This window comes from Ambystoma mexicanum, chromosome 6p (genome assembly GCF_040938575.1).
Source record: "Ambystoma mexicanum isolate Mex_15411 chromosome 6p, UKY_AmexF1_1, whole genome shotgun sequence".
NCBI lineage: Eukaryota > Metazoa > Chordata > Amphibia > Caudata > Ambystomatidae > Ambystoma > Ambystoma mexicanum.
In genome coordinates, this window is record NC_090935.1 from 360,338,187 (window position 1) to 360,364,005 (window position 25,819).

Below are 25,819 nucleotides of genomic sequence, written 5' to 3' on the forward strand. Positions count from 1 at the left end.
TGGCTAGGTAAGCAGTATGTGCAGAGCAATGCTTGGAACATGGAGTCGGGTAAAGCTTTTTGTTATAAAAAAATATGATATAGATTAGTTAAGAGCGGTAAGGGCCTCCTTGCTAGATTTGTAGAATTTGTTTGAGAAGCCGTTGGGGCCAGGGGATTGTAGAGCCCCAATGGATATAGAGACTCCCGAGATATGTCTGGTCATACATTCTGCTTGTTCTATGGATAATTTAGTAAGCATCATTTCATCAAAAAAAGTTGTACATGTCTGTGGGTCCATAAACTGGTCTTAGAAACATAAAGCAACATAGAACGACTGAATTCCCCAGATCTTTATAGGGTGAATCACTACTGCTCCTGTGTTATCAGTCACAGCTGGGATGAGTTTGGAAAGATGTCTCTTCTTGATCAGGTGTGCTAAGAGTCTCCCTGCTTTGGTTCCCCATTTGTAGAAGGTGCATCCAGCTTGGTAGAGTAAGAATATTTTGTTTAGTATACATCAAATGGTGGTCATACTTTGCTTTAAGAGGGTGAAGGGCTGTGCCAGTAGTGATTGCTTGGCTTGACGATTATCCCTCTCCAGGTAACACTTGTGGCATCCCAAAGGACCCGAGATAAGAGGTCTCCAGCCTGATTCAACTAGAAAAAAATCTTGCACCTGTGTCCGAAGAAGTTATTTTCCTTTGATTCATAGAAAAGTGGGCTTGCATTTCCACTCTGAGGAAACGTCTTGGTATCGGACAGTACTATTGTAACTGGGGCATAATCCGAGATCGCCGGGCCCCAAGATTTCGGCATGATAGCATCTATGCTGGAAAAGGTGTGATGTCGGGCTGAATGATGGGTGTAACCTTTGGAGGTAGGGTGTAATGTTCTCCAAGCGTCAATAAGGGAGGAGGAGTGCACCATGTGTTGAAGTCTTTATGACTGGGGAGATAGTCATCTTGGCGGTTCCACTCTCTGCCTATGAACTTCTTACATCCATAATGTTGAAGCATCTATGAATAATTTGAAGTGAAAGACGGATTGCTCAAGTTTGATCCATATATGGACATCAACAGGAACTTATTTGCTTATTGTCCTTAGACTTTTACCCAATGACCATCAGTATCTTGAGAGAGTGAGTGGAGCTGGAAGGGGGAAGTTGTGTTGAATTAAGACCAACATATTTTTTTTGTATTTATGACAGGGCTAGAATATGCATGGCCTTGCTGTTTCTCTCCCATGTTCCTGCAATCTTGCTCGCTGAGGTATGTTTGTTTGAGCAGGATATCGGCTCAAGCGTTTCTCAGGTAAAAGTATTGAATAGGGTAATTTTCCCCATTGACATTCCAAGATAATATGGATATTGTAGACAACATTGGTCTTATTTAGGATCAATGTGTGGGCTCTTGGTTATTATCTTGTTCTATATGATGTGCATCAGTCTTCGGTTGGGGGCTCCCTCTCGAGTAGATCACAGGTTTGTCGAATTTGTGTTTTGCAAACATCTCTGGAATTAGTTTTGTGGTGTCCAGGTCTCTTAGGTTTCACAGGTCTGGTTTCTGGGCTGGCTTTAGAACAGTATTTGCACATTAATGAGCTTCTGCAGAAGACTTGGCGACAAACTACTTATTGTCAATTTGGTACGAGAGACAGCCCTTTACAATGCTTATAAAGGACATTATCAACACCATGAAAAAAACGCCAAAGCATTTCCACCGTCTTTGGGTACAGAAAAGGTCAGCAGGTTGCTATACGCCGATGATATCATTTTAATTGACCAAACCCAGATCAGGCTTCAGAGGAAATTGGACGACTTCAATGAATATCTTAAAATCAACAATTTAGAGTGCAACACGATGAAGACCAAAGTGACGCGATTGGTCAAGGCACCTAAAAGAAAAGCTCACGGTGCTTGGTTCCTTGCGGGTGCACAACTTGAAGTAGAAAGCTTTAGATACCTAGGCATCACTTTCAGTAACAAAACCAATGAGCAACCGATGCAAGGAAGGCTGATCCTCAAAAACAAAACCTTGTCCAACCAAATGATCTTGGACAAAAAATGTGGTCGCTTTTCACTCAAAGCAGCAATCAACTTCTACAAGGCAAAAGTGGTGCCCGCACTTACTTACGGAGTTGAAGCCATGCCAAACATCCCTGAAACCATCTGGCCGAAATTACAAGGTTTTCTTTGGAGGAAACTAATCCGTTTACCTGCCTCGACCCTAATGGCCTTGATAAGAAGAGAACTCAGCCTTACTTCACTCAAGGGTACGGTGTCTCTTAACAGCTTGATGCTTTACAGGAAAAAAAGAACGTCTGAAGAGTAAATTCAGACACTCATCCATGAAGAAATGGAGAAAGGCACGAACAAAATGCTTCAAGCCTGGATTAGGAAATATAAGACAATCCTGAAAGAGATAGGAAGCACAGAAGAGGAACTTCAGATTAATCCAATGAAGACAGCCAAAAAATTAAAAATAACAGATTGGTGTGACACACAATCGAAAGCGCTGAGCTACAAGTCTGCAGCTCACTTACCTTCCTTTGCGCAAAAAATAAACGAGCCCCTCAGATAACTTCTGAAATTCTCAAGCAAGAAGTTCCGCTCAACTTTCCTAAGAGCAAGACTTAACATCCTGAAAACAAAAGAAGTATTAGGAATTTGCAGTAAATCAAAGGATAACTTTTGTCGATTCTGTGCGACGCCAGGTATAATTGAAACCTTGAAGCACTTGATTCTCGAATGCCCTGGCTTAATCTCCAATATAGAAATTCACCTCGGGCACACTTACATTCAGAATTTAAGGCTGGACGAAGACTACTGGTGGACGTACTTGATGAACGGGCTATGTCGAAGACCAGTTATTGCAATGGGACATTTTTTGCATAGCCTCGAGTTGGATACTCGAATTTAGAAGACGCAACAGGAAAGGACTTAGCCCTCGCAATGTAACCTAAAAATGTTTTAAGAAACAAACAAAGACATAACCTCAATGAGGACTCGGTTTTATTTGTAAAAAACTATTGATACAGTTAAATACAATAAAAAAATAAAAAAAAATATAAGGATTTTCATTTCAGTTCCCTCTGGAATTCCAAGAATTATGTTGTTTCCCATAACTGGATTCTTGATTGTCCAGTCTCTCATTGAACATGGTCGGTTGCCTGATAAGGGGAGGGTTTGCATTCTGCACAGCTTTCAAAATCCTTTTTCTACTGTGGATATAGGGCCTTACGCTTCTTTAAGTCTGGTGTGTGCGTCTCCCATGTCATTATGAATTTCTTATTGAAAAAATATCTTGAAATATACTTCACTGATTGACAACTGGAGTACATGTCCTTGGAAGTGGGGTCCCTCCCAATTCCAGTAGTTTTACCAGATTCATCAGACCTCTATTCGTCTGAAAGATGCTGTCTCCTGTCCTTAGTTTGTGTCATGTGCTCTCCATTCCTGGAAAGGTTTAGAGTTCACCTCCCCTGTGTACTCCATTTGGTGTGTAATGCTGCTCTAAGCGCCACCAGTTCTATGGGCCTTATTCACATTCAAAAGGTAGGTATAACAGATATTGTATTGGCCCCCGGGAACCTTCCTGGCTCTTAAAAGCTCTGTGGGGAGATTTCAGCCGGTAGAACGTTGAAAGCACTTCCATTATGTGTGCTCTTAAAGCACTACGCCCTCTAGCACAGGGTCATTATGGCTATCGGAACATCGAGTCAACCGAGCACCTGTGTGTAGTTGGGTTCTACTTTGTTTGAGATTACGCAGGGTGGTCTCCCCTGGTAGATCTCCAAGTGCGACCACGGCAATGCTGTGGAGTTAAATTGTTCATGGTTTGGGTGGGGGTCAAGTTTTGTTAATGGTGTTGGGGAGTAGCCTTGAAGTGCCCCTAAAACACAGCACTCACTGCGTTTCAAGGTTTTTTATACAGGTCTCCGCTGTGGGCTAACATTGTCGCACGGTCGTTTCGCAGCACAGCACATACTCATTCATTGAGCAGCGTGTCACGCTGTAGAGCTTAGGGCTTTATTAAGGCCAATACTGACAACCCATCTCAAAATTATGCCCACTGGCTCTGCTCTTCTTCTGCTAACATCTGGGGTCGTGATGTCTCAGCACTTTTGGGCTTAAGAAGAAAATCCCCTCGACCGCCTTAGAGCCGTGAGTGCATTCCACAAGAGCAGAACAGCACCACTCAATTACATTTTTTTTTAATACTGATGCTGAGTCGGCTTGTTTAAAGGCACACATTTGGCTTCACTTTCTGTCTGGAACTTCACCGCCGAACGTCCATATTGCATTAGTGACATTATTTCCTGCAGCCATCTTGGATCATCTCCAGCTGAAGGATACAAGAGACTCCTATGAAAACACCAAACAGGAAAAAAAATCGTCTCATCCCACCAACACCAGGGACAATACCAGAGACCAACCACTGATGGACTAGGCCAGGGCTGGAACCATGTTGGGTCTTCAGGTTACCCCTCATTAATAGTCATAATATATATTTGCATTCAATGATTCTAAATGTATGCACATTCCCCCTCATGAATATTAATGAGGGATATCCTGAAACCCTGCCCTCGAGGCCTGGTGTTGGAGAACCCTGGACTAGGCGATCAGGCGTCAAGAACGTGTCTCAACCCTTCTGAACTCCCTAGGGGCGTCTAGCCAGAGGCATCCCAGTTAAGGGCGGAACAGTAAAGAGTTAAGACCATCCGTTGACCAGCCTCTCTGCCTCTTCAACTATGAGCCTTTGCTTAGCTGTGTCCTGTTACTTGTCTATAAGTACCCTTGATTGCTTCTTCTCGGCTTCCCCCTCATCATGCACTTTTCATGCTCTCTCTCGCTTTCCCCTTCTACTTCTGTCTTCACTCTCCTCCGCTCAGAGCCTTCTCAACAACATCCCCATCAACTCTTCTCAACACCACACCTCTTCTTGCTCCACTACGCTTTCTATTCACAAAACCTACTCCAAACCTAACTTCCATTAAACATTCTCTTCTCGCATCTACCCCAAAGGGCTTCTCTAATTCTCAGACTCAACACCACCATGCTTCTACATTTCTCTCTTTTTATTGCTTGGCCTCATCGTTCTCTGCCTCAAACTACGGAGTCCACCTAGAATTGGGCTGTGAATTTCTTTGATCAATACAGCCCTTCTTTTACTGGACTTGTTTATGGAGCAACGTTAAGGCAGGTGTGAAACATGATCTTATCTGGTTTCTAGCAAAGAATTTAAAACTCGGGATCCCTCTGGTCGGCTCATGTAAAATCTAAGCTGATGGAAATGAATGCTACCTCATTTCCATTTACTAGACACTAGCTAGGGTACCCAGTGGTTGCCAGTTTCCTGATCTAAGTGGTGTCTCACGTGCCCTGGAGGATGTTGCTCTTGTCAGCAAGCATTGCTTCAGTTTGTTCTGGCATCTAATTTGCCCTGGAGAAAGTTGCTCTTGTCCACTGGTCATTACGTCTCCTAGTGTGGCAAACATCTAAAATCTAGACTTCTGTCCCTTTTGCTAGAGAAAAGGTAATCACAGGAGATGCCTACCCAGAGGACCTGGCCCCCTTTTTGTTGATTTGCCCAGCCTTTTCTGAGCTAATAGCAAAGACTCTTAAGCCGTTACTCTGTGAACTTTGGTACACACAATATAATCCTGCTCGGCTCCATCTGCTCTGGGTCGACACTCCCACTTAGGGCTGGGCTCCTATCTTTTCTGTAGCGAGCTTTTGTAAGGAACTCATGGTGGCAACAGTAAAGACAGACAAGTGATCACAGTTCAAGTGTTTATTAAACTGCAATGGTAGGTTAGAAAAACACCCAATTTAAACCTAAATCTAAGATGGAAGTAAGCTTCGACCATCAAATAATAATAAGGCAGTCCTAGTGGCGTCATGTCAAATAAAAGGGCTTATACTAAGAAAAAACTATTGCCAATCCTTACGCTAAATACAAGAAGTGTGGGAAAATGTTTTCAAGAAAGAAGGAAGTGTTCACAAATGATAAGTCAGTATGCAGTACTTGAGGTCTCCCTGCACCATGATTTCCACTCGGGACAAGGTGGGACTTGGAGCACAGCACACGTTTGAGCTTTCCCAGCACAAGCTAACAGTTCTGCTTCAAGCAAATCAGGGCATTCGTGGGTCAAGTCTCTTTTCTATGAAAAAGGCTCTTTCCGCCATGGGCCTGATGTATTCAAATAACGAACCAAGAGTTCCTTTTCACATATACATTGGGTGATGTAATTGCCCCCCCCGCCCACACCACTCCCCGAGTCGTCCTCTTCCGGGCTCAGACCTTTCGATTTTCAGCCTCCCTCCGTTGGGTTCACTATGGCTTTCAACAACATTTTGTGTCTTTTACAAATCTTAATGTCTTTTTCACAGTTCACTGTGGACATCCCTCAGCCGATTTCACTCGTCAACACACTGTATTTCAGGATTTTAGACTTTGTCCCCTCTTTATCAGCATCTCTCGTTCGTGTTCACGTTTGCCAATCTGTCAATCGTACCTTTTCTCATTCAACTCTTACGATGCAGGATTCATTTCCCTTAGGTTCACAATCATCTGTTGGTCAAAGTCTTTCGATTGTACAGAGGATTTTACAAGACCCCTGTATGACCACTTTGACCCCTCTTCTTGTCTTTCCGAAGGCCTTCTGGTTTTGGTAGTTTCAATAATTGGATCATTGCCCAGAGTTTCCTGAGTGAGCACCCACATGGTGCCAGACTCCTCTGTTGGTTGTACCCCATTAACATCAATCGCTCTTTATGTTTTCAAAGTTCAATTAGCCAGTTCGGTTTCTTAAAGACTCTCCCCTAGACTCACCGGCTGTGATGAAGTGCTTGGCCTTCACTCTCAGAGTCAAGGTTGGTACCACAGAGACAAGCATCTCTCCCTGGCTTGGTTATCAGCAGAGGAGGGTCTTGGGTACCGTTGACATCTGCTGCAACACATGCTGGCTATTGTTTGCGGTCTTATGATTCATTCTGCAGAGGTTTCATGGGCCTTGGTCGGAAAGGGCAAGGTCACTTTTCTCCTCGTCACCCTTTCGGTATGCACAGTCTTTCTCCTCCTCTTGAACTGCCGTGCTGAGTTAGCACCATGGACGTGCGGTCTGCCTTGCTCGTATTGTGCTCCAACTTTTATCCCTCTGGGAAAGGGCCGGCAGATGTGCGTAGTTCTGGTCAACTGCCTGACCCTGTGTTGGGATATGTCATGTAAATAGCTTGAGTGTTAGTCCGTCCTTTGTAATATGCGAAAGTGTTCGCATCTTAAAAGTGGGTGGGGGTTAAAGTGCTTGTGTATCCTACGTGGTAGGTTGGGGAAAAGTAGAGGAAGAAAGGGGATACCGCGTCTCACCCGCCGGTGTCCCACTTCCACGTCCAGAGGATTCCCCCATCCAGGTGTTCCTCCCTCACTGGTCCACCCCCAGGAACTGGATCCAATAGCGATGGCCGTGTCCTGGCCACCTGGATGACAGATCCCCAGAGACTTGTCAGGGAAGACACCTTCAGGTTTCTCACACTTTGTACAAAAGGAAGTTTTTATTGACATCCTAGATGTTTTTACCTTGAATTTATTTATTATAGCCCAAGTTTCCATATGAATTTCTTCAAACCTAGCTTTTTTATTGTTTTTATTTAATATAACATGTTTCTGAAATCTGTTTGTGTATTTATTTGTATGGAATTCTTGGTCATTTGCAAAATAAACTTTGATGATGAATGCCACGTTTCCTTCGTCCCACAAGACAGCTACTGTAATCCCTCTCCTTAAGAGACCTGGTCTAGATCCTAACTGTCCTGCCAACCTTTGCCCCATGACTCTTTTAGCATACTTTTCCAAAAGCCTAGAGCGAGTGGTATTCAATCGACTCACCGACTTCCTTGATACTCACAACCTCTAGGATCCTCTTCAATCTGGCTTCCGACATCAGCATTCTACTGAGACAGCTCTCCTCAATATCAGCAAATTCATCTCTTCTGCTCGGCATTCAAACATTTCATCTATTCTTATTGACCCCTTTGCTGTCTTCGATTCTGTTGACCATTCTGACCACCTCTCTGGATTCCCTCTCATTTGCATCAGAGATAACCCTTGCTTAGTTTGCTTCATACTGTCGTGGAACAGACGTACCTCTCCACTCACCCCCCTTACTGTTGGGAGTTCCCCAAGGAGCTTTTGGCGCTCTGATCTCCTCTTATGGCTTATCCTATCAACTCTTCGCTGACAACACTCAGATCGTCTCCATTCCCTCCTTATCTGAAAAGCTGTCAACAATTTCTAACTGTCTCTCCGCCATCAAACTAGACCGACCACTGCATCATTGGCGGCTTATTCCACCAAGCTAATCAATGCCTGCAGGCCCTTTCTATCAACAGATAGCCACCTTACCCTTGCTTTTGCCCTTATTGGATCCAGACTGTATTACTGTAATGTCCTATTTGCAGGGACCTCCTCGAGAAAGGTCAACAAGCTACAGGTGATCCAGAACAATGCACTGAGGGCGGCCCTGAATGTTCCCAAACAAGAGCATATCTCGGCAGCTAGAAGAAATGTGCACTGGCACCCAGTTTGTGTGCGTATTATTTTTTAAAGGCTTGCCAACACCCACAAATGTCTCTCGAATACTGCACCAAGATACCTATGCCAAAAACCCACTAAAGCAAATTTGGTAAGACCCACCCACTCCTCGCCTCATCACCCCCAGATTCAGGCTGAAAAAAGAAAAAAAAAAAGAAAATACAAAATAAAAATCAGGGCACCTGAGCTTTCCAGCCATAGCTACCAAGAACTGGAGAGCCCTACAGGTGGCTTTAAGATCGGAATCAATTATACTGGGTCTTCCGTAAGCACCTCAAAACTCCCCTGTTCGACCTGGATTGAACCCTTGCAGAAACTTTTTTTAATAAACTGTTACCTTCTAATTATCTACATTACTTGTCTTCATATGCAGCTGTAAATTGGCTAATAGCGCCTTGATGCCTATGAGTTTAGTGCGCTACATAAATGAAAAAATAACTATTGGACGGTGTCTCACTCACTCATGCTCTACTGCACTAAGAGTGAAGTTCTCTACTTCCAAGACAAAAATGCTTTTTTCCCCTCTCCGGCTCTCTCCCCAGACCACCTTCCTTACTCTGCTTCTGCTCGTAACCTTGGTGTCATCTTCAACCCATGTCAATTTCTCACTCTTCATCTACAAATCTCCAACTGCAACAAGACTCAACCTCCTCAATATCAGAAAAAAATGTCAAATTCCTTTCAATACTGCTAAATAGCTAATCGCCTCCTTAGTCATCTCTAGATCAGACTATTGTGGCAGTCTTCTCTGTGGCCTTCCCAACTATGCTTTTTCACCTGTGGAGAAAGTCCTCAACTTCGTGGTCCGCATACTTTACAACCTTTCTCGATTTATCGCCATCTTCTCTTCCCGTCAACAGATTGGCTGGCTATCTATGAAACAAAGGGCCAAGTACAAACTTGTCATCTTCAAAATTATCCATGGACTCAGCCGACCATACCCATCTGCTCCTCTGACTCCCTACTCTCCTCCCTTGGTCGTCAAAATCATCCTCCAGTGACCACCTTGCCGCCACTATTCCTCTGTGCTCTTTCTAGCTTCCGCTCTCTCTCATCGCTCCCCTACTCTGGAATACACTTCTCTCTTTCTACATACTAATCCAACTCTACCACTATTTAAATTCAACCATAAAGCTCTCCTTTCTGAAGAATCTGTTTCCTAGCACTCCAAACTACTGCATCACCTTGTTTTCCACTCTGCCTACTATTCATAGACAACCCTATAGCACTTTTCCGTCACACCTCCATCCTTAATTCAGCACTTTCTCCACCATCCCGTTCCTGTGTCATTCTGACACCTGTCCTCGGTTTAGGTTTCCACCTTCGCCTGAAACACCTGGTCTTCAAGTCACATTCTCTCAATCCTCTATAAAGGTGCCATTTCCCCCACATTGTTATCAATGGTCAATTCTGTATGCGTTTTTGTGCCAAAAATGCATTTCGTTCCCGGAGATATTTATTAATAATAAATTACATTAATAAATAATGCTGGATATATTATATTCTGACAATTGTTGAAATTCACAAATGGGAGAACCCTGCCTTTGGATCACATTGGTTACCTCCTAGTGGGGATTTAAAAAATCTTATAACCTGCCTTTTGCTGATGGTAGCTAAATAATACAACTTGATCACAGAGTATAAGAAAGACATTGCAAGTAGCCAAATGTTTTTCTGATTTGTAGTGTAAGGAATGCGATGAAACACTGGTTTGTTATTATTAATGCAATAACCTAGAATAATATGCACACCTCTCCGTCTTTACCACACATAGAAAGTCAAGAAACCCCAGGTTCTCAAGTGTCATGACAATGTAATGTTGAAGTGGTGGCAGTTACTGGTTCACCTCTGTGACCAAACCCACCACGTTTGGACTATATACTGTAATCTTTATTTAGGATACGACTATTCACTAAAATAACGCTTGAAACATGTTAGTCGGCCTACAAGTCAGGCAAGATATACAAAAACGTACAACATGAAACCCATGAGGTGCACATTGTTGAAGAACTGTCAATGCTTTATTTTAATTTTAAAAAAGTGAATGCGCGTTTTACAATTACTCAGAAAAGAAACTAGGCTACACACTTACTTAGAAGAGAAACCACGCTGGCGACTACTTGAGAAAACTCTGTTTGCAATGGGCTCTCGAATAGAGAAAAGCATCTTTGGCTCATCTGGATTGTAGATTAGCGAGTCATTGTATTCTTCTGTGACTGCAAGGGGAAACAAAAACATTAATGCTGCAGAGCATCTCAAATTCAATAGAAACTCCCAAGGCACTAAGCTGCAGCTACAGTAAGGTTCAGAATGTTCTTCAAATCTTGTTTAAAATCTAATTCAGGCTTCATTATGCTGGGCAAATGTTCCTGTATGTTCCCACGAGAAGGCAAGTGGGATATCTCTGGTAAGGGCTAAGGGAGAGTATGTTTGTTCTGTTTATAGATGCATGCATAACCGTCCTCCGTGAATGGCGTCACATAGGACAGAGGGCCATTCACACATTGTATAGTGCGTTGGTGCTCGGCCCTTCATTTGTGTGATATAACGCAAAAACGTCCTGGCAACCAGAGCATATGTAGGATACATGCAAAAGCCAGATAGCAGTAACTTTTTGCATGTCTACAGCAGGTATTGTAGGGAAGTGGGTGACGATGCAGTGCACCACCAAACAAGTGACAAATGCTGTAGCTGCTGTTTGGTGGCACACATATGGGGAAGCAGCCACAGGAGTTGTACAATAATAATGACATGTCCCCCCACCCCCCAATTAAAGCTCTCTACGGATACCTACCAGTCACTTGCAGTGGACTGGGGAACAGCAATATGTAAATCAATTAGTAAAAGTTACTCAATGTTGTTACTGGTAGTCAGTTTTCCCCTCTCTCTAAACTGAGACCACAGCATATATCTGCTGCAACCAGAAACAAAACAAATGAAAGCATCAGGAAAGTGGGGTGCAGGTTTGGCTCCACCTGCACCCAGGCCTCACCTATCAGTTTCCCTCCCAGTCCTTTTCCTCTCTGCCCACACCCTCGATGAAAGATTTTACAGAAAGGAGGGCTAGGCAGATGAACCATTACGGGTGAAGGACTATCGCTGTAGAGGTGACAAACTTGTATGTCCTGTCACCCATCACTTAGTCCCCGGTTACAGACAGACAATCTTAGAACTCCCTGAACAAGAGGGAGGAGGCAGCCCCAACGCTCTATCGTCCAAATAGGTACTTAAGCTTGGCCTGGCCAAACTGTCAGCTCTTGAGCTTATGTCAAATGTTCAATGCAGACAAAGTTTGTGGAGTCGCCGATGTCTCTGCAATGCAGATTTCCTGCAGATATGCGGGGCGCTGGAACATCGCTAGGCTCTGACAGAGTGAGTATGTATGCCAGGAGACAGACAACTCTTAGAGTAACGTTCAATCAAGGATGCAAGATACCGTGGATGCCTTTGCTGCTGCTTACAGGGGATGGCAATCTGGTATGGGCATAGAAGGCCTACTGCAATTACAGAACATTTGAATGCGCTCTAGATAAAATTGCCCTTCTTACTACCAGCACATGAAGAACATACCTTGCAGCCAGAGCTAGGTTTGGAAAAAACATTGGCAGCACAATTTTACTCACTTAGTTGAAAAGCAGACAAGACCTTTCGAGCAAATTAATGGTGTGTTCCAAGCACAACTTCAGTGGAAAACGGTGTAGTATTACCTGGCCAAAAGATTAAATGTTACTCACAGGAGTGACTAACGTACTCATAGTCCTTAGCCCCCTTTCCTCCATCCTGCACGGGTGTCTATCGCTAGGGCCGGGAACAGAACCATTGTCTGCCAGAAAAATAGCACTTGCCCTTTAAATTTAAGCGTGCATGGCCTCGGGAGCATGTGCTCCCTTAACCCCGCCCACCGGTGCCACTCCTCAATCCCCTTTGACGCGTTTGCTGTATTAGATTGTTTAACAACCCTCCTCTTTGTTTGAGGGGTGGGAGAAGGATGGTGGGATGCATAGAGATGAGACGACTTTTTGGAGGAACCTATGATGAGTGCGAAGCACTACCTTGTCCTGATGACATACCATGTAAGGTTCTGTGGCAACTAGAATCTGCATCTCGCCGACTCTGCGAGCCGAGGTGAGGCCAACCAGGAGCACTGTCTTGAGAGTGACTAATTTGAGGTCTACTGTAGCCATGGCTTCAAAGGGCTTGTGAGCCAGAGCACAGAGTACCACGTTAAGGTCCCAGGCCGGGTGCGGGTACTTGACCAGTGGGTGCAGTCTCGTTAGCCCCACGAGATATCTTTTAACCACTGCGTTGGATGAAGAAAATGAAGACTTGTACGAGTTCCTGTATGCCCCTATGGCCGCCAGATATGTCTGGCACATGTCCACTTGGACCCCCGATCTAGCTAAATAAGCCAAGAATGATAGCACCTGGTCTAGTGTGCACTTCAGTGGGTCTGCTCAGTTTTCTTTGGTCAGAAACAGAATCTGGTCCATTTGCTTTTATACTGTTTCCGTGTAGCCTGACTCCTGGCTTCTTGGATGATTTCAAGATAGTCCCGAGACAACTGGAGATGTTGAAGTGTTGCCTGCTCAGGGACCCCAGCTGCTAGGGCTAGCTTCTCTGGGCCAGGGTGGATCACCGCTTCCCCCTGCTGTACCAAGAGAGGGTCTTGTCCGAGAGGGAGGGGAACCAGAAGTTGGTCCGACCATTGCAGCATGTCTGAGAACCATGGCCTGGCTGGCCACTGGGGAGTTATCAGAATGAGACACAGCTGACGGCCTTCCCTGTACTTGCCTAGCACTTTGTGGAGAAGAGGTTTCGGGGACGAGTAGACCCACATTCCATTAAATCTGCAGCAGATTCCCCTTTAAGCCCTGGCCCAGGCCCCCCCCAGGAGGCGAACCGCCGGCATGTTCGGTTGCTCTCTGTCGCAAACAGGTCTATGCTGGGGTGACAAACCGCCGAACATTTCCAGTAGTAACTTCTTGTTCAGCTGCCACTCGTAATTGTCCGAGCCCAACCGGCTGAGACTGTCCCGGAAGGTGTACTGCCGAAATCCAGATGTCCTTCTCAATGGCCCATTCCCAAATGGCTACGGCCAGCTTGCACAGAGGCACCAATGTTTTATTTAATTGTTTTTTTTATAACGCGCTTAATACCAGAGTTCGGTTTCTAAGAGCGGATCCGGGATACGAACCTCTGTTGCTCTGCGTGGTCTTGCTTCCAAGACCAGCACGTTACACCGGTGCTATCCTCCATTCACCATCTGGTGCCCTCCTGCTTGTTGTGGTAATACATGCAGGTAGATTTGTCCGTCTGAATGAAGACCACTCTCCCATTGATGGGAAGGAATGCCCCAAGCGTGAGCCAGATAGCCATCATTTCCAACCAGTTGATATGGTTCTGCTAGTCTTCCCGTGACCATAGACCATGCACAGCATGTCCGCTCAGGGTGGCCCACCGACCCCTGGAGGGAGGAGTCTGTCGTAATGGTGTGTTCCGTCAGGGGCGGTATGAAGAGTTTGCACGCCCAGATGTTGGAATCCTGCTTCCACCACTCCAAATCTTCATGCAGGTGAGCGGGTATGGTGATTGCTGCCACCTGATTTCCCCGATTCATGGTCCCAGGATGCCAAAAAATGTAGCTGCAGCGTCATCGGTAGCCTGGTGTAGGGGACCACCAGGAGACAGGCCGCCATCAGACCGAATAGGTGCTGGTACCACCATGCTGTGGTTATCACCCTGCTGAGGAAGTGACCCACGGCAGCCTAGATAGTTGCCATCTTTTCCCTCATGGGGAACACCATCTGCCTCTGTGTCCCACTGGAGACCCACGAATACCAATGTTTGCATCAGTTGGATGTGTGATTTCTGGAAGTTGAGTGAGAACCCCAGCTCGTAGAGAGTGGTCATGAGCCTGGCGACTAAAAACCTGACTGGCTCTGGAGACCCTGCCCTGACTAAACAGTCAACAAGGTACGGGTATACACCATGGCACTCTGACTGGAGCAGAGCCCCAACTGCATTCATGAGCCTTGTGAAGACCCTGGGCGCTGAGTTCAGGTCGAATGGTAGTGCCTTGTATTGAAAATGCAGACCCATGTCACGAAACCCGAGAAAGGGTCGATGCGCATACGCTATGGGGACGTGTAAATATGTGTCTACAGATCCAGGGAGGAAGGAGGAGATGGGAGAGGTAGCTGGAAGCCCTGTGAGATTACAGAGATCATTCAGGCATCTGCAAACCGCGTCCCTCCACGCCCGACTGTAGAGAAGCAACCTGCCCCCAACTGGGGTACTGTCGATCTGAAACATCCCATCATTGCTTCTTTGGTTCTGAGGCTGGGGCCCGGGAGGGAACTGAAAGAAACCTTTATGGGAAAACTTCTGCTGTTTGCGCCTGTGCTGGTTGGGGGACCGGTCTGGCTGCCTGGCCCGGCAGTCTTGGAAGCACTGGAACCTGCCAAAGGTCCGGCCCTTGTCCAACCAAGACTGGCTCTGTCCAAGGTTTTAAGTTGCTGGTTTAATATCCAGTGATGTTGTCTGGGAGCTGCTTTTCATTTTGTCCAGCTCCTCATGGAGCGGAACAAATCTCCTCCCTCGAAAGGGAGACCTAGGATTCTCTCGGACGTCAGGGTTAAACCTGGTTGCCCTCAGCCAGGCGTCCTTCTCATGTCGGTAGCCACAGACGGCTCTACTTGCTGTATCAATGTGGGCGATGGTAGGCTCCATCATGTCCTGTGCCACCAACTTGGCCTCTGCCAGGCCAGCCTTGAATGATGCTTGCTTGTGAGTAGGGAGGTCTGGGAGGAAGTCGTCAATCTCCCTCCACAGCCTTTGGTTTTCCACAGCAAATATGGCGTTGGCCTTTCTGAGATGGAGACTCGTGTTGGAATAAACTTTTCTACTGTAGGCCTCCAGGACCTTCTCCTCATTGCCTAGGAGTGCAGAAGTGGACATGCTCTCTGATGTCTGACGGTAGGCGGACATAGACGCTGTCGCGATGACGGATGACAGTGGCTGAGGGTGAACAGATAAGAGCAGAGAGTCACCCCCCACTTGCCTAAACTTCGCAACCAGTTATTTGTCAGCTGTGTGGAGTGAGGTTTCAACCACTCTTTCTTAGCCATGGCCTCCACATCTTTTTGCAGTTGAATCCCAGATCTAGGCTCTGCCCTGATGTAGAGGTCCTCAGCCACGACTCCCGTCTCTGGCTGTTCATTTTGTGGCTGTGGGATGCTGAGGTACTCTGCCAGGCTAGCGATTCTGTTGTGGAATGCCCTTGCTGATAAAGGTGTGTTTTTCTCCTCGTCGTAGGTGTCCTGCTGATCTCCTGTGTTTATGGGAGCCATTGGATCAACGGGCGTAGATTCATGCGTTGGCAGATGTGCGGGTACTGCAGGTGGAAGTGGGGCTGCTGCTACCAGAGGCAACTGTCACAGGGTGTGGCAGTGGCATGGGTTGTACCATCACTGGCTGCTGAGGCAGCATGGGCGGTAAAAAATTGGAGATGAGAGTGCACAGCTTTTTTATCAAAGAAATTATATAAATTCAAATCACAAAGCATAAATTGATAAAGGCCTCATTCAAGAGGTGTTAAAATTATTTCAGGTGCAAATGGGCTAGCATCACAAGACCAACCACTTGGGATACAATAAATACAGAAAAACCAAAACCGCTTATTACTAAGAAATAAGCATGGATGCACTCCTAAGGAACCGTAGTCCAATTCTTTAGGTACTAACAAATAGGTAAACAATAAGTTCTATGTGGTATTGCTCGTGTTTTTAAACAATGTAAATACATAACAATTACAGTCTGGAGTCTATGTTGAAGACAAGCCTCCAAATAAGACAACATTCACAATGGTTCCTAGTGATGTGGTACATTTTAATTGTCCAATCTCTATTAAACACAATTAAATTTTTCAAAACAAAGTTTCAAAGGAGAAATCATACATTGCAGCATGGGCGGTACCATTTCCTGTATGATGCCCCTAAGGATGCTGCCCATCTGCGGGGACCGGATAAGTATTAGGAATTTATCGAAGAAACGCTCCTTGCAGGCTGGCTGGGAGCACTCCTGGACCAGAGCCTGCTGCAGGGACATGAACTGCTGCCTGCCCGCAGTATGCGAGAACGACGCTTCTGTGTAGCATGCTTGTCCTGTGATGGTTGGGTAAGCTGTACACCAAGTGACCCAATGAACAGGCACCCATTCTTACCTGGCAGTGGTTTCCCACCTTGCAGGTTCTCCAGATGATTGGGCTCCTGGTCCGATAGTCAACGATTCCCGCCTTTGGGGATCGTCAGATTGGCGGGACCCTGGCCCGGCCGCCATCTTGTCCCTGTGCGCTGCCATTTTGTCTGCGCCTTCTGCACGTGGTTCCTTGGATGACATGGGCTTGGGCTCGGCCTGTTTGCTGGTAGGCGTAGGCTCTGCCCCTCCCTGCACCTCATGCATGTGCCTGGTAAGCTGCTGGCCCTCAGCCACTGTGCCAAACAGTTCTTGATGGAGTGAGCGCTTTGCATGCCAAGCAGCCTTCCCATATGTGGTCTTCTCCCAGGCACCAGAGGCAGAGGGCGTGCTGGTCTGACGTGGGAACAAACCCTTACACAATGGGAACCCACTGAAGCCTGCCGTGGATGACATGTGCCAGGGACAGGCTGGGGCACCAGTGGACGGTGTATCCCTGGAAGTATTTATATCTGAAAAATATATAAAAAGAAAGACTATGGGAAAGCGCATGGAATTACAGGCCCAGAAGGGCTTAACCACCGCCGCTGGTGAAACCGGTCCGCTCCCGCCGACGCAGAAACGAGGACTGAGGAGTGGCCAGGGGCACAGGGGGAGATAAGGGAGCACATGCTAAAGGGTAAGAGTTCTTTTTTTGACAAAAAGGTTCCGTTCCCGTCCCTACCGAGGGACGCCCATGCAGGATGGAGGAAAGGGGACAGGACGTAGGAGTAATACCTGTTACTTAAAGACATTTCACACTGAGTTAACAGCCACCAAAAAACACTTTCCATATCCTTAATTCCAAGTCTTGAGTGGCAGTGAGCTTGAACCAAAACCGAGAACATTCAAATTTGAAGTGGGATGAGGCCTCCTAACTGGTGGAACAAAACTACAGATGTCCTCAAAGTGCTTCTCGACAATCTGCCGTTTTAGCAAGAAGCATCTGTAGACATAGATTGTCGACACAATACCTGTAGAACTCCACTTTATTACCTCAAAGTGCCAAGTGTGAAATGAAAGACTGAACAGGATCTCCATCAGCACTGAACAAGAAATGCAAACGCGTGCCATTATAAAAACATCTCGTGACACAAAGCCAAAATTATCTAGAGGTTTGCTCTAAAGAGACCCAAAAGTTTACAGGTCCTGCCCACAGGAAACCAGGTCACACAATGAGGGTGCCCCCTTGCCCCTTGCTGAAATAGAATACCCTTAATCTGGGAGCTGAATCCACACCATTCTGGAAAGTTCCAAAAGGTCAGAGTACCAGAAGCGTTTTTGACAGACAAGGACAACCAGAATCAGAGCACATCATTGTCAATGAAAGCTTGTGCAGCACTTTTGGGAATATAGGTGGAAGGCAAAGCGCACGAGGCCATCACAATGCCAAGGAAAAGGAAAGTCACCAAGAGACCAAGGTTTTAAGCACACCCGAGAGAAACAACAAAGGAGGCTATAGACTCAAAAAATAAATTTGTTCTAAAGAGAAAGTATAAATAAAGTAAAGGAGCAAACTGGGAACATCATAAGAATGTATATGCAAGGAAACGATATACAAACATTTTAAAGACCTTGATAAAAACGTTACTACATAGAACTAAGGGCACAAAAGTACATATGACGGAGTGAAAACCAATGCAAATTTGGTATTGTTCAAACAGAAGGAAGGACTAGTGACAGCATAGAAGATGAACAAAATGTTTTACACCCACCACAGAAACATATGCATAGAGGTCCAACAACAATTACAAATTCCAAAGAATTCAATGTACAGAATTAAATTAAAGGACAACCGTTTGTCCCATTTAAAGTCCAACAATGTTTAAAAAAAAAATGTAAAAAAGGATTTGTAAGAAATTAGCAATTGTAGAATGCATCCACTTAAGGGCACTTAAGTTTCGGCTATACGTGCCATCTATTTTAAAGCCAAGCCTCCTTCACGACACCACACTTGGTAGTATGCATCTTGTGGTAAAACTAAGAATGGTCCAGTCAGTCCAAAAATCAACATTTCTGTGTAATGAAGTTTGTTGACATTTGAACAATTAGTATAAACACAATTGTTCACAATTAGTGCTCACTTGTGATCCAAATGGGGCACTACACACGTTGTGAGGCATTAGTTTACTGGGAGTCTTCATGCATACCAATCTACAAGCACAAATAAAGGTAAGAAGCAAACTGACAATTTCTCTGTTCCAACATGCTGATAATGTTTTAAAAACATGGTTACCCCAACTACTGCGTAGTACATACTTGGTAGTACACGCATCTAATGGTCACAGTCTGCGAATGAGTGTTTTATAATTGCAGGATGCTAGGAGAAACGAGGCAAACAGGACCTGAAAAATGTCCCTTTTCTATGAAATGTGTATGCATTAATGTGAGGATTCCAGTTACCTCCATGAAAGATGTAGCTCGAATGAATGCCTGCGTGTATGCTGCGGCCAGTGTCCACATGTCGGCGAAGCTAAATGAAAGACAGCTCAGGACAGAAATACTAGAGCTGACGCGAGGTCAGGAGCAAAAGTGGTTGCCATCCCGAGTAAGTGTGTTACTATGAAGATGGTGTATGGCATATGGCTATTGGACAGTATATCCCTGTGAAAAAAATCTAGATGCCGAACTGGGAAATCACAAAGGAAATGCCCAGGAATCTCGTAGCTAATTATAACCAGTAAGTCTCACCTGAGAGGAAAACATCCTTGGTGGAGAAGGGATCCACCTCTGGGCGAGCACTCCTGGGAGGGGTAGAACCATATTGTCTAGGGACCACTAGTTTAAGAAATTGGCTCAGAACATTTCCTTTTTTTATTGAGTACTCCTGACAGATGTGTAGCCAAGGGGTTGTGTTGGGAGAAAGCCCAATCAAACAGACTTGCGCCCATCATTTTGTTAACCTAGAACATAGCAGTAGGTTTGTCCATGAGGATTAGGACTTTCATGGCCGCACAAAGGGAAGAAAGGTCTTCAACTTCAGAATGTTCCTATCTAGCAGCCTGTCCCCCGACGCCCATACATCGAGTGCCTGGAATAACATTCAGGGTGGCTTCACAGCCATAATCTGACAATTCAGTGGCCAGAGAAAGAGTTGGTTCTGTTGGGGTAAATGGGTCCTCCACCAAGACTCATCTCCCATCCACCAGGCTATGCTTGTATGTGGGTTAGGTGGTTAAAATAAAACGGGCCCAAAACAGAAGCTATGGCCTTTTTTTCAAAATCCATTTCCTAGTCCCCCAGCTCTCTGGCTATCTTATATAGGTACTTCTGTCCCAGGTGAAGGATTTGGGTGTTAAAAATTGACTCCTCCGACTCTTACTCCGATCCAAACACACAGAAGTATGCAAGCTTGCATTTGTTTACCTCTGGAAAACCCCTTTTCAGAGCAAACGTTTTGTGTGAATGAACTAAAATGCCCCTTTGTTATGCAAAAACAATATGATGGATCGTGCGGTCATATTTACAATGCCATGTCTCTTTGAAGGAAGGCTTCGAAGCCGTTGCTTAATGTGCCAGACAGCCTCTGCATGCGATCTTTATCATTGACGGTTGCCTGCATAGAGTGCTGTGCTTATAGCCTACTGTGCATTATTTTACATTCTTTTCCCCACTTCTTAGTGCTTGGGGCAGCTCATTCCACGCACAAGCCACCAGGCCTGGAAAAGTGTGTCAATTTCTGCTAGCTCTCGTAACACGGCCCACTCTAAGAAGGTGAACAGTCGCGGATCGGAGATCGCTGGTTGGCTGATGTACAAGAACCTTTTCCTTAAGATACCTGGGGGCAGATCCAAGATACACTTATGACAAAGTGTCAACAATTTGAACAAGATCCTGGCTGACACTGGTAACCAGTGCAATTCCTTCCTGGCTGCAGTAGTAGGTTTGTTTCGAGTCATACCATGGACAATACGAACAGCAGCATTTAGAATTTTCTACAGCCTATGGATTACTAGCACCACCCAGAAAGGCATTATAATAGTCTAGACGAGGGAGTATGACGGCTCCAACCAGCTTGGCCCGATTGTCTTTGGAAATCATGGGAGCCGCTTGTCTTAAAACTCAGAAGTGATAGTCTGTGCTTTTTACAATGGCATCTGCTTGTGCGCCTGCATTCAAGGTGGCTTCAATATACGAGCCTAAAGTTTTCACTTTGATCGCTACCGCTATCCGGCTACCCTGGACCAAAAAACTGGCAAAGGCTGGAACGAGGTTCTCCCTTGATTTTTTTGACCCACATATCATTAGTTCTGTCTTCCTGGCATTCAGACATAGCCAGTTAATGGTCATCCAATGTTTTATGGTCTGACAAACCTTGTTAAGCTTGTCCTGATCCTCCTTATAGTTTCCGGTAATCTGCATGGACAGCTGGAAGTCGTCCGCGTAATTCGTAAAAAAAGAAAAAGAAAAAAAAAACAAAAAAAGAAAAAAAGTTTTTGTAACTCTCTGCAAAGGGGTACTATGTAGATAGTAAAAAGTAATGGGGATAAACAAGCTGCCTGAGGGACACCACAGATTGTGATCTCCACCTCAGAGGAAGAGTCTCCCCAATACACCGTCGACCACCTGCCTTCCAAGATGACCCAAGATGCACATGCAGCTCTCTAGTAACAGGAAAAGGTAACTGCAGCCCAGGTCGAGGAGTATATATGAAGGATGAATTATAGAAATTCACTCAGAGCCCAGTTTTAGCATAAATGGACGCCTGCTCACACACCCCATAACCATTCCCCATAAAGTTGCAAACAGGCCTCGTGAACTTCTATGGAGCCCAGTCTGGGGCCTTGCTCCCATAGAAGCCATGATTCAAAACTCCCACTCATTAAAAAATGCCCATATGTCCTTCCAGCTTTCTTGGCCATAAGCAGGAGGGCTTGTTTTTGGGCTTGGTTTCAACATGCCCAGAATCACAATGGTACTATTGAAGCGTTAAAGGCCTGACCACTGCTGAGCCTACAGGGAAATAAAAGTGGTGACTGGAAGGCTTAGAATTAAACACCACATTCTCACACATCGCATAAATGCAAAAAGTATTTAGAAAATTAAATGAAGCTGTTATGGCATTTATAAGGCGCCTGTACACAATAGGTGCCACAAGACAAGGGAGGGAAAACATAGGGTAGACAAGACAAACTATCTTACTTGGGCTAGTGTAATTCAGAACGTGCAAGTACGACAATAGAAGTGAAAGGGGACGGGGAGTGGAAGTGCAAGGAAGAGGAAAAGGGTGAAGTGCGATCAGTTACAGCCCCCCCCGAGTGCGCGGTAGGACAGGAGGCAGTGCAGGGAAGACTGGTCGTGGAGATGCCTGAGACCCTGTGAGACTGAGGGAACCAAGCAACCAGTGAGCGCAGCAGACAGAGAAGGCCGAGGGGAAAAGGAGGGTCTTGGGCTGTTTCTGGAACTTCAGGTGGTCCAGCTCAATTCTGAGGGGCAGGGAGACTGATCCAGAGGGAGGCACCTGCAGAGGAGAGAGATCTACCCCCCACTCTCTGCCGGGAGAAGCGCCTGACCTTCAGAGTTGGAGGTAGCTGAACCAAGGGCTCTAGAAGGAAGGTATTTCGGAAGAGAGAGTTTGATGTAGTCAGGGCCCCGGCCCCAGAAAGACTTGTGGACGATGCAGAGGGCCTTGAACTTGATCCCTGCAGCCACCGGGAGCTAGTGGATAGATTTCAGGGCTGGAGAGATACAGTCCCTGGGCTTGAGGCCAAGGTTAAGTCTTGCAGTCCTGTTCTGGATTAGTTGCAGTAGAGTTAGGCAGATTGAGAAAGAGGCTGGTGCAGTAGTACAGCCTGGAGAGAACCAATACTCTGAAGACCGTGAGCTTCTCGGGGAAAATGAGGAAAGTTAGAATACCTTTGAGAAGGTGCAGCTGAAGTGGGCCTTTTTGGCAAGATCCGTGATGGAGTAGAAGATACCGCCAAGGTTTTTTGCCTAACGGGAAGGCTAGGGAAGAGGGCCCAAGGAGGGCAGCCAGAGTGAGAGAGAGGGAAAGCGGTCCCAATGAGAAGGATCTCTGTCTTAGTGGCATTAAGGCAGAGGCGCACCAATAGAAAATCGCAGTAGACAGTCTGGAATGAGCGAGGGAGGAGAGGAGGCTGGGGGAAGCCTGAAAGAGCACAGTGTGTCATCCGCATGACGTGGAAGAGAACGTGAAGATCAAGTGCGTCAGATAGACATTGAAGAGCCAGGGGACACCACACATGGAGAGAGAGATGGTGGAGAGAAAAGACACAAGTTGGACCTGTGAGGGATGGTCCAGGAGGCTGGAGGTCGCACCAGGGCCTGATCCGTGATGCCCAGGTTCACACAGAGTCTGTTAATCAGGGTGCCGTGATTCACTGTGTCGAACACAGAGGAACGGTTAAGGAGGATGAGGAAATAGGGAGAGAGCAGATCTTCGCAGGTGTTCAGGAGAGCAGTTTATGTGCCTATGTCTGCTCTGAAGCAAGACGGATTGACATGGAGGCAGTCAACAGATTCAGTGTGGAGGGTAAGTAGGGAGATGGCCAGCTTTTCCTTGAGTTTTCCCAGTAAAGGAGTGATTAAAATTCGGGCAATAGTTTGCCGGACATGTAGGATCGGCAGACGGCTTTTTTAGGAGGGGGGGCACAAGGGAGTGCATGAGGAGAAGGGAACGATCTGGTGGCGAAAGAGCGATTGCAGAAATCGGTCAAGGCTGGAGCGAGGGTGGCAATGTGGTCCTTGGTGGTTCTGGAGCACCCATTAGGATGACACTTTAATAGATCAGACTTGTCTAGAGACATCGTCAGGTGTTGTCAGAGCGAAGGAGGGAAGAGGAGAGGGAGAGACGACCAAAGGGGGCCTGAGAGAGATGGAGGAAGATGAAAGCGAGGACATGATGTCCTGAGTTAATGTTGAACTGAGAGGCCAGAGCTGTACAGAGCACCTTGGAGGGAACAGGACGGGAGAGTGCAGTAGGATTGGCCAGCTCCTTACAGATTTCTTGGAGAAGACAAGAGTCTGTATTGCCGTTGGAGCAGGCGGCATGCCAGTTTGTTAGAGGATGCGACCAAAGCCCTCCACTTCCTCTAAACCACCCTGCACTTGCATTTCAGGGCAGCGCGGTCAGAGTCATACCTAGAGTTTTGGCAACTAAGCACTGATGCAGTTTAAACTCAATCACTGAATTTGATGCTTGCCATGAGAAATTATTTTATCACAATCTCATAATTGCAAGTTATGTGCGCCACACAAAACGGGGCTTTATGTTATTGGTCACTTGTTAGGCGCTTATACAATTAGCAAAACTGTTTCAAAGTGCCCACAGGGCAACAGGGTGCAGGGTGGGGACAGGGAGACAATGAAATGCAACAAAAATAATTGAATTGACAGTAAACCATTTCAGAAGAATACAGTAAGGGTAGACTAACCTACCATGCCTTGTGAATGTTCAGAACGTACAAGTGCAGAGGATGAGGGGGTAAGGATAGGTGCTTTGGTGCTCATGGAGAAGTGCTTAGGGAGATTTGCCAAGAGGAGAAAAAGCTTAAGTGCAACCTCCAGTGAGGAGGGTGAGCTTAAGCAAGTGCAGCAAATAGGCAGCGGCTGGGATGAGAGATGTGGGAAGGTCGGGCCCAGAGGGTACATAAGGGCCCTGCACATCGTCATGCTACTGTATCATTAGCAAGGAAGAGGTAAAGAGAAAGGTCTTGAGGCTTTTCCGGAACTTAAGGAGGTCCTGCTCAAGATGCAGGGGGAAGAGGGAGGCTATTCCACAGAAGGGAGCCTGCTGAGGAAAGCGATCGACCACCAGCACTGTGTTTAGCAAACCGCTTCACACATAAGGAGCTGGTGCCAGAGGAACGCAGGGGAGTATTTGGTCAGGAAGAGTTGAGATAGAGTGGACCCCGGCCCCAGATAGCCTTGTGAATGATACATAAGGATTTTAATTTAATCTGTGCTGAGACTGGGAGCCAGTGAAGGATTTGTAGGGAAGGAGCGATACCGTGCCTTGGCTTGAGGCCAAGAATGAGTCTTGCTGCCCTATTTTGGGTTAGCTGGAGGGGGTCGCAGAGTGGACAAAGGAAGATTAAGGAAGAGGCTGTTGCAATATGCTTAAACATAGAAAAGTCAGGTTTCAAGCCTTCGCCACAATAAAGCAGACTCTCCCTTTTTATCTGCATACATGCAGCTCAAATAAAGATTTTGCATGTAGGCGCCTCCACCCTCCTGAATACCCAAGTAAGAACAGATCTTCAAACTGACTGACTGACTGAGCCTACACTACCGCCATCAAAAAGTTGCAGGCTCTGGCATTAATCTTCAGGCCAACCGTTGAACTGCGGCAACATGCTTAAAAAAAATAAAATAATTAAAACACACCTTGCTGCGGTGGGCCTTCAAGTTTAAGAGTACGAAGCAAGTTGAGAATGACTTATGGGAGCAGCAAAAAAGGAAAAGCACCAAGAAGCAAGAACACAATGTACATTGTAAAACTGCTGAACTCATTTGAATATGAGGTTTAATGATAACATCGTATGCACATCACAAGTGAAGGCGCTAGTTCTCAGAATGTAAGGGGTATATCAAACTGTGGCATCAGATGAAGCCATTTTGAAGTTTCTGGGCTTTTAATTGCACATTTTACAATGTATAGACAAAACAACTCGCCTTGCCAGCAGTGAAGACCACAGGTTGTAGGCCGCCCCAGGCATACATGTTGAGGGAGTGTGCAGATAACCCTTTGTACAGATGATTAACTAATTGTATTCGTATATTCAGGATGTGCAGTGCAGGCAGCCGGCGTGAGGTTATGAAGCCCATCTCTGGGCACTCATATTTCTTTGGGCCCAAACTAGGCCCCCTTGTCCACCAACCGTCCCTCTCCCACCCCGCACCTTCTTCTTGGTCTCCGTTCCCCTCCTGCCTCCCAGCCCGCCCACCCCCGCTCTGATTGGGCCGTGAGCCCAGGACGAAAGGGTCTAGCGACCCTCCTCACACCGGCCCCTGCATCCTCTGCATGCAGCCGGCGCAAGGTGAGGAAGCCCACTT

General features: G+C 46.1%; 1 protein-coding gene across 2 annotated transcripts in view; it reads right to left on the bottom strand.

The window, feature by feature from the left end:
- NADK2 (NAD kinase 2, mitochondrial) overlaps nucleotides 1-25,819 on the bottom strand; it is a 1,037,189-nt gene that overhangs the window by 130,322 nt on the left and 881,048 nt on the right. For both annotated transcript variants that reach the window (XM_069627136.1, XM_069627135.1), the window contains exon 11: nucleotides 10,665-10,788. In XM_069627136.1, coding sequence (XP_069483237.1) covers nucleotides 10,665-10,788 — 124 coding nt within the window. The remainder of the gene's footprint in view (nucleotides 1-10,664; nucleotides 10,789-25,819) is intronic.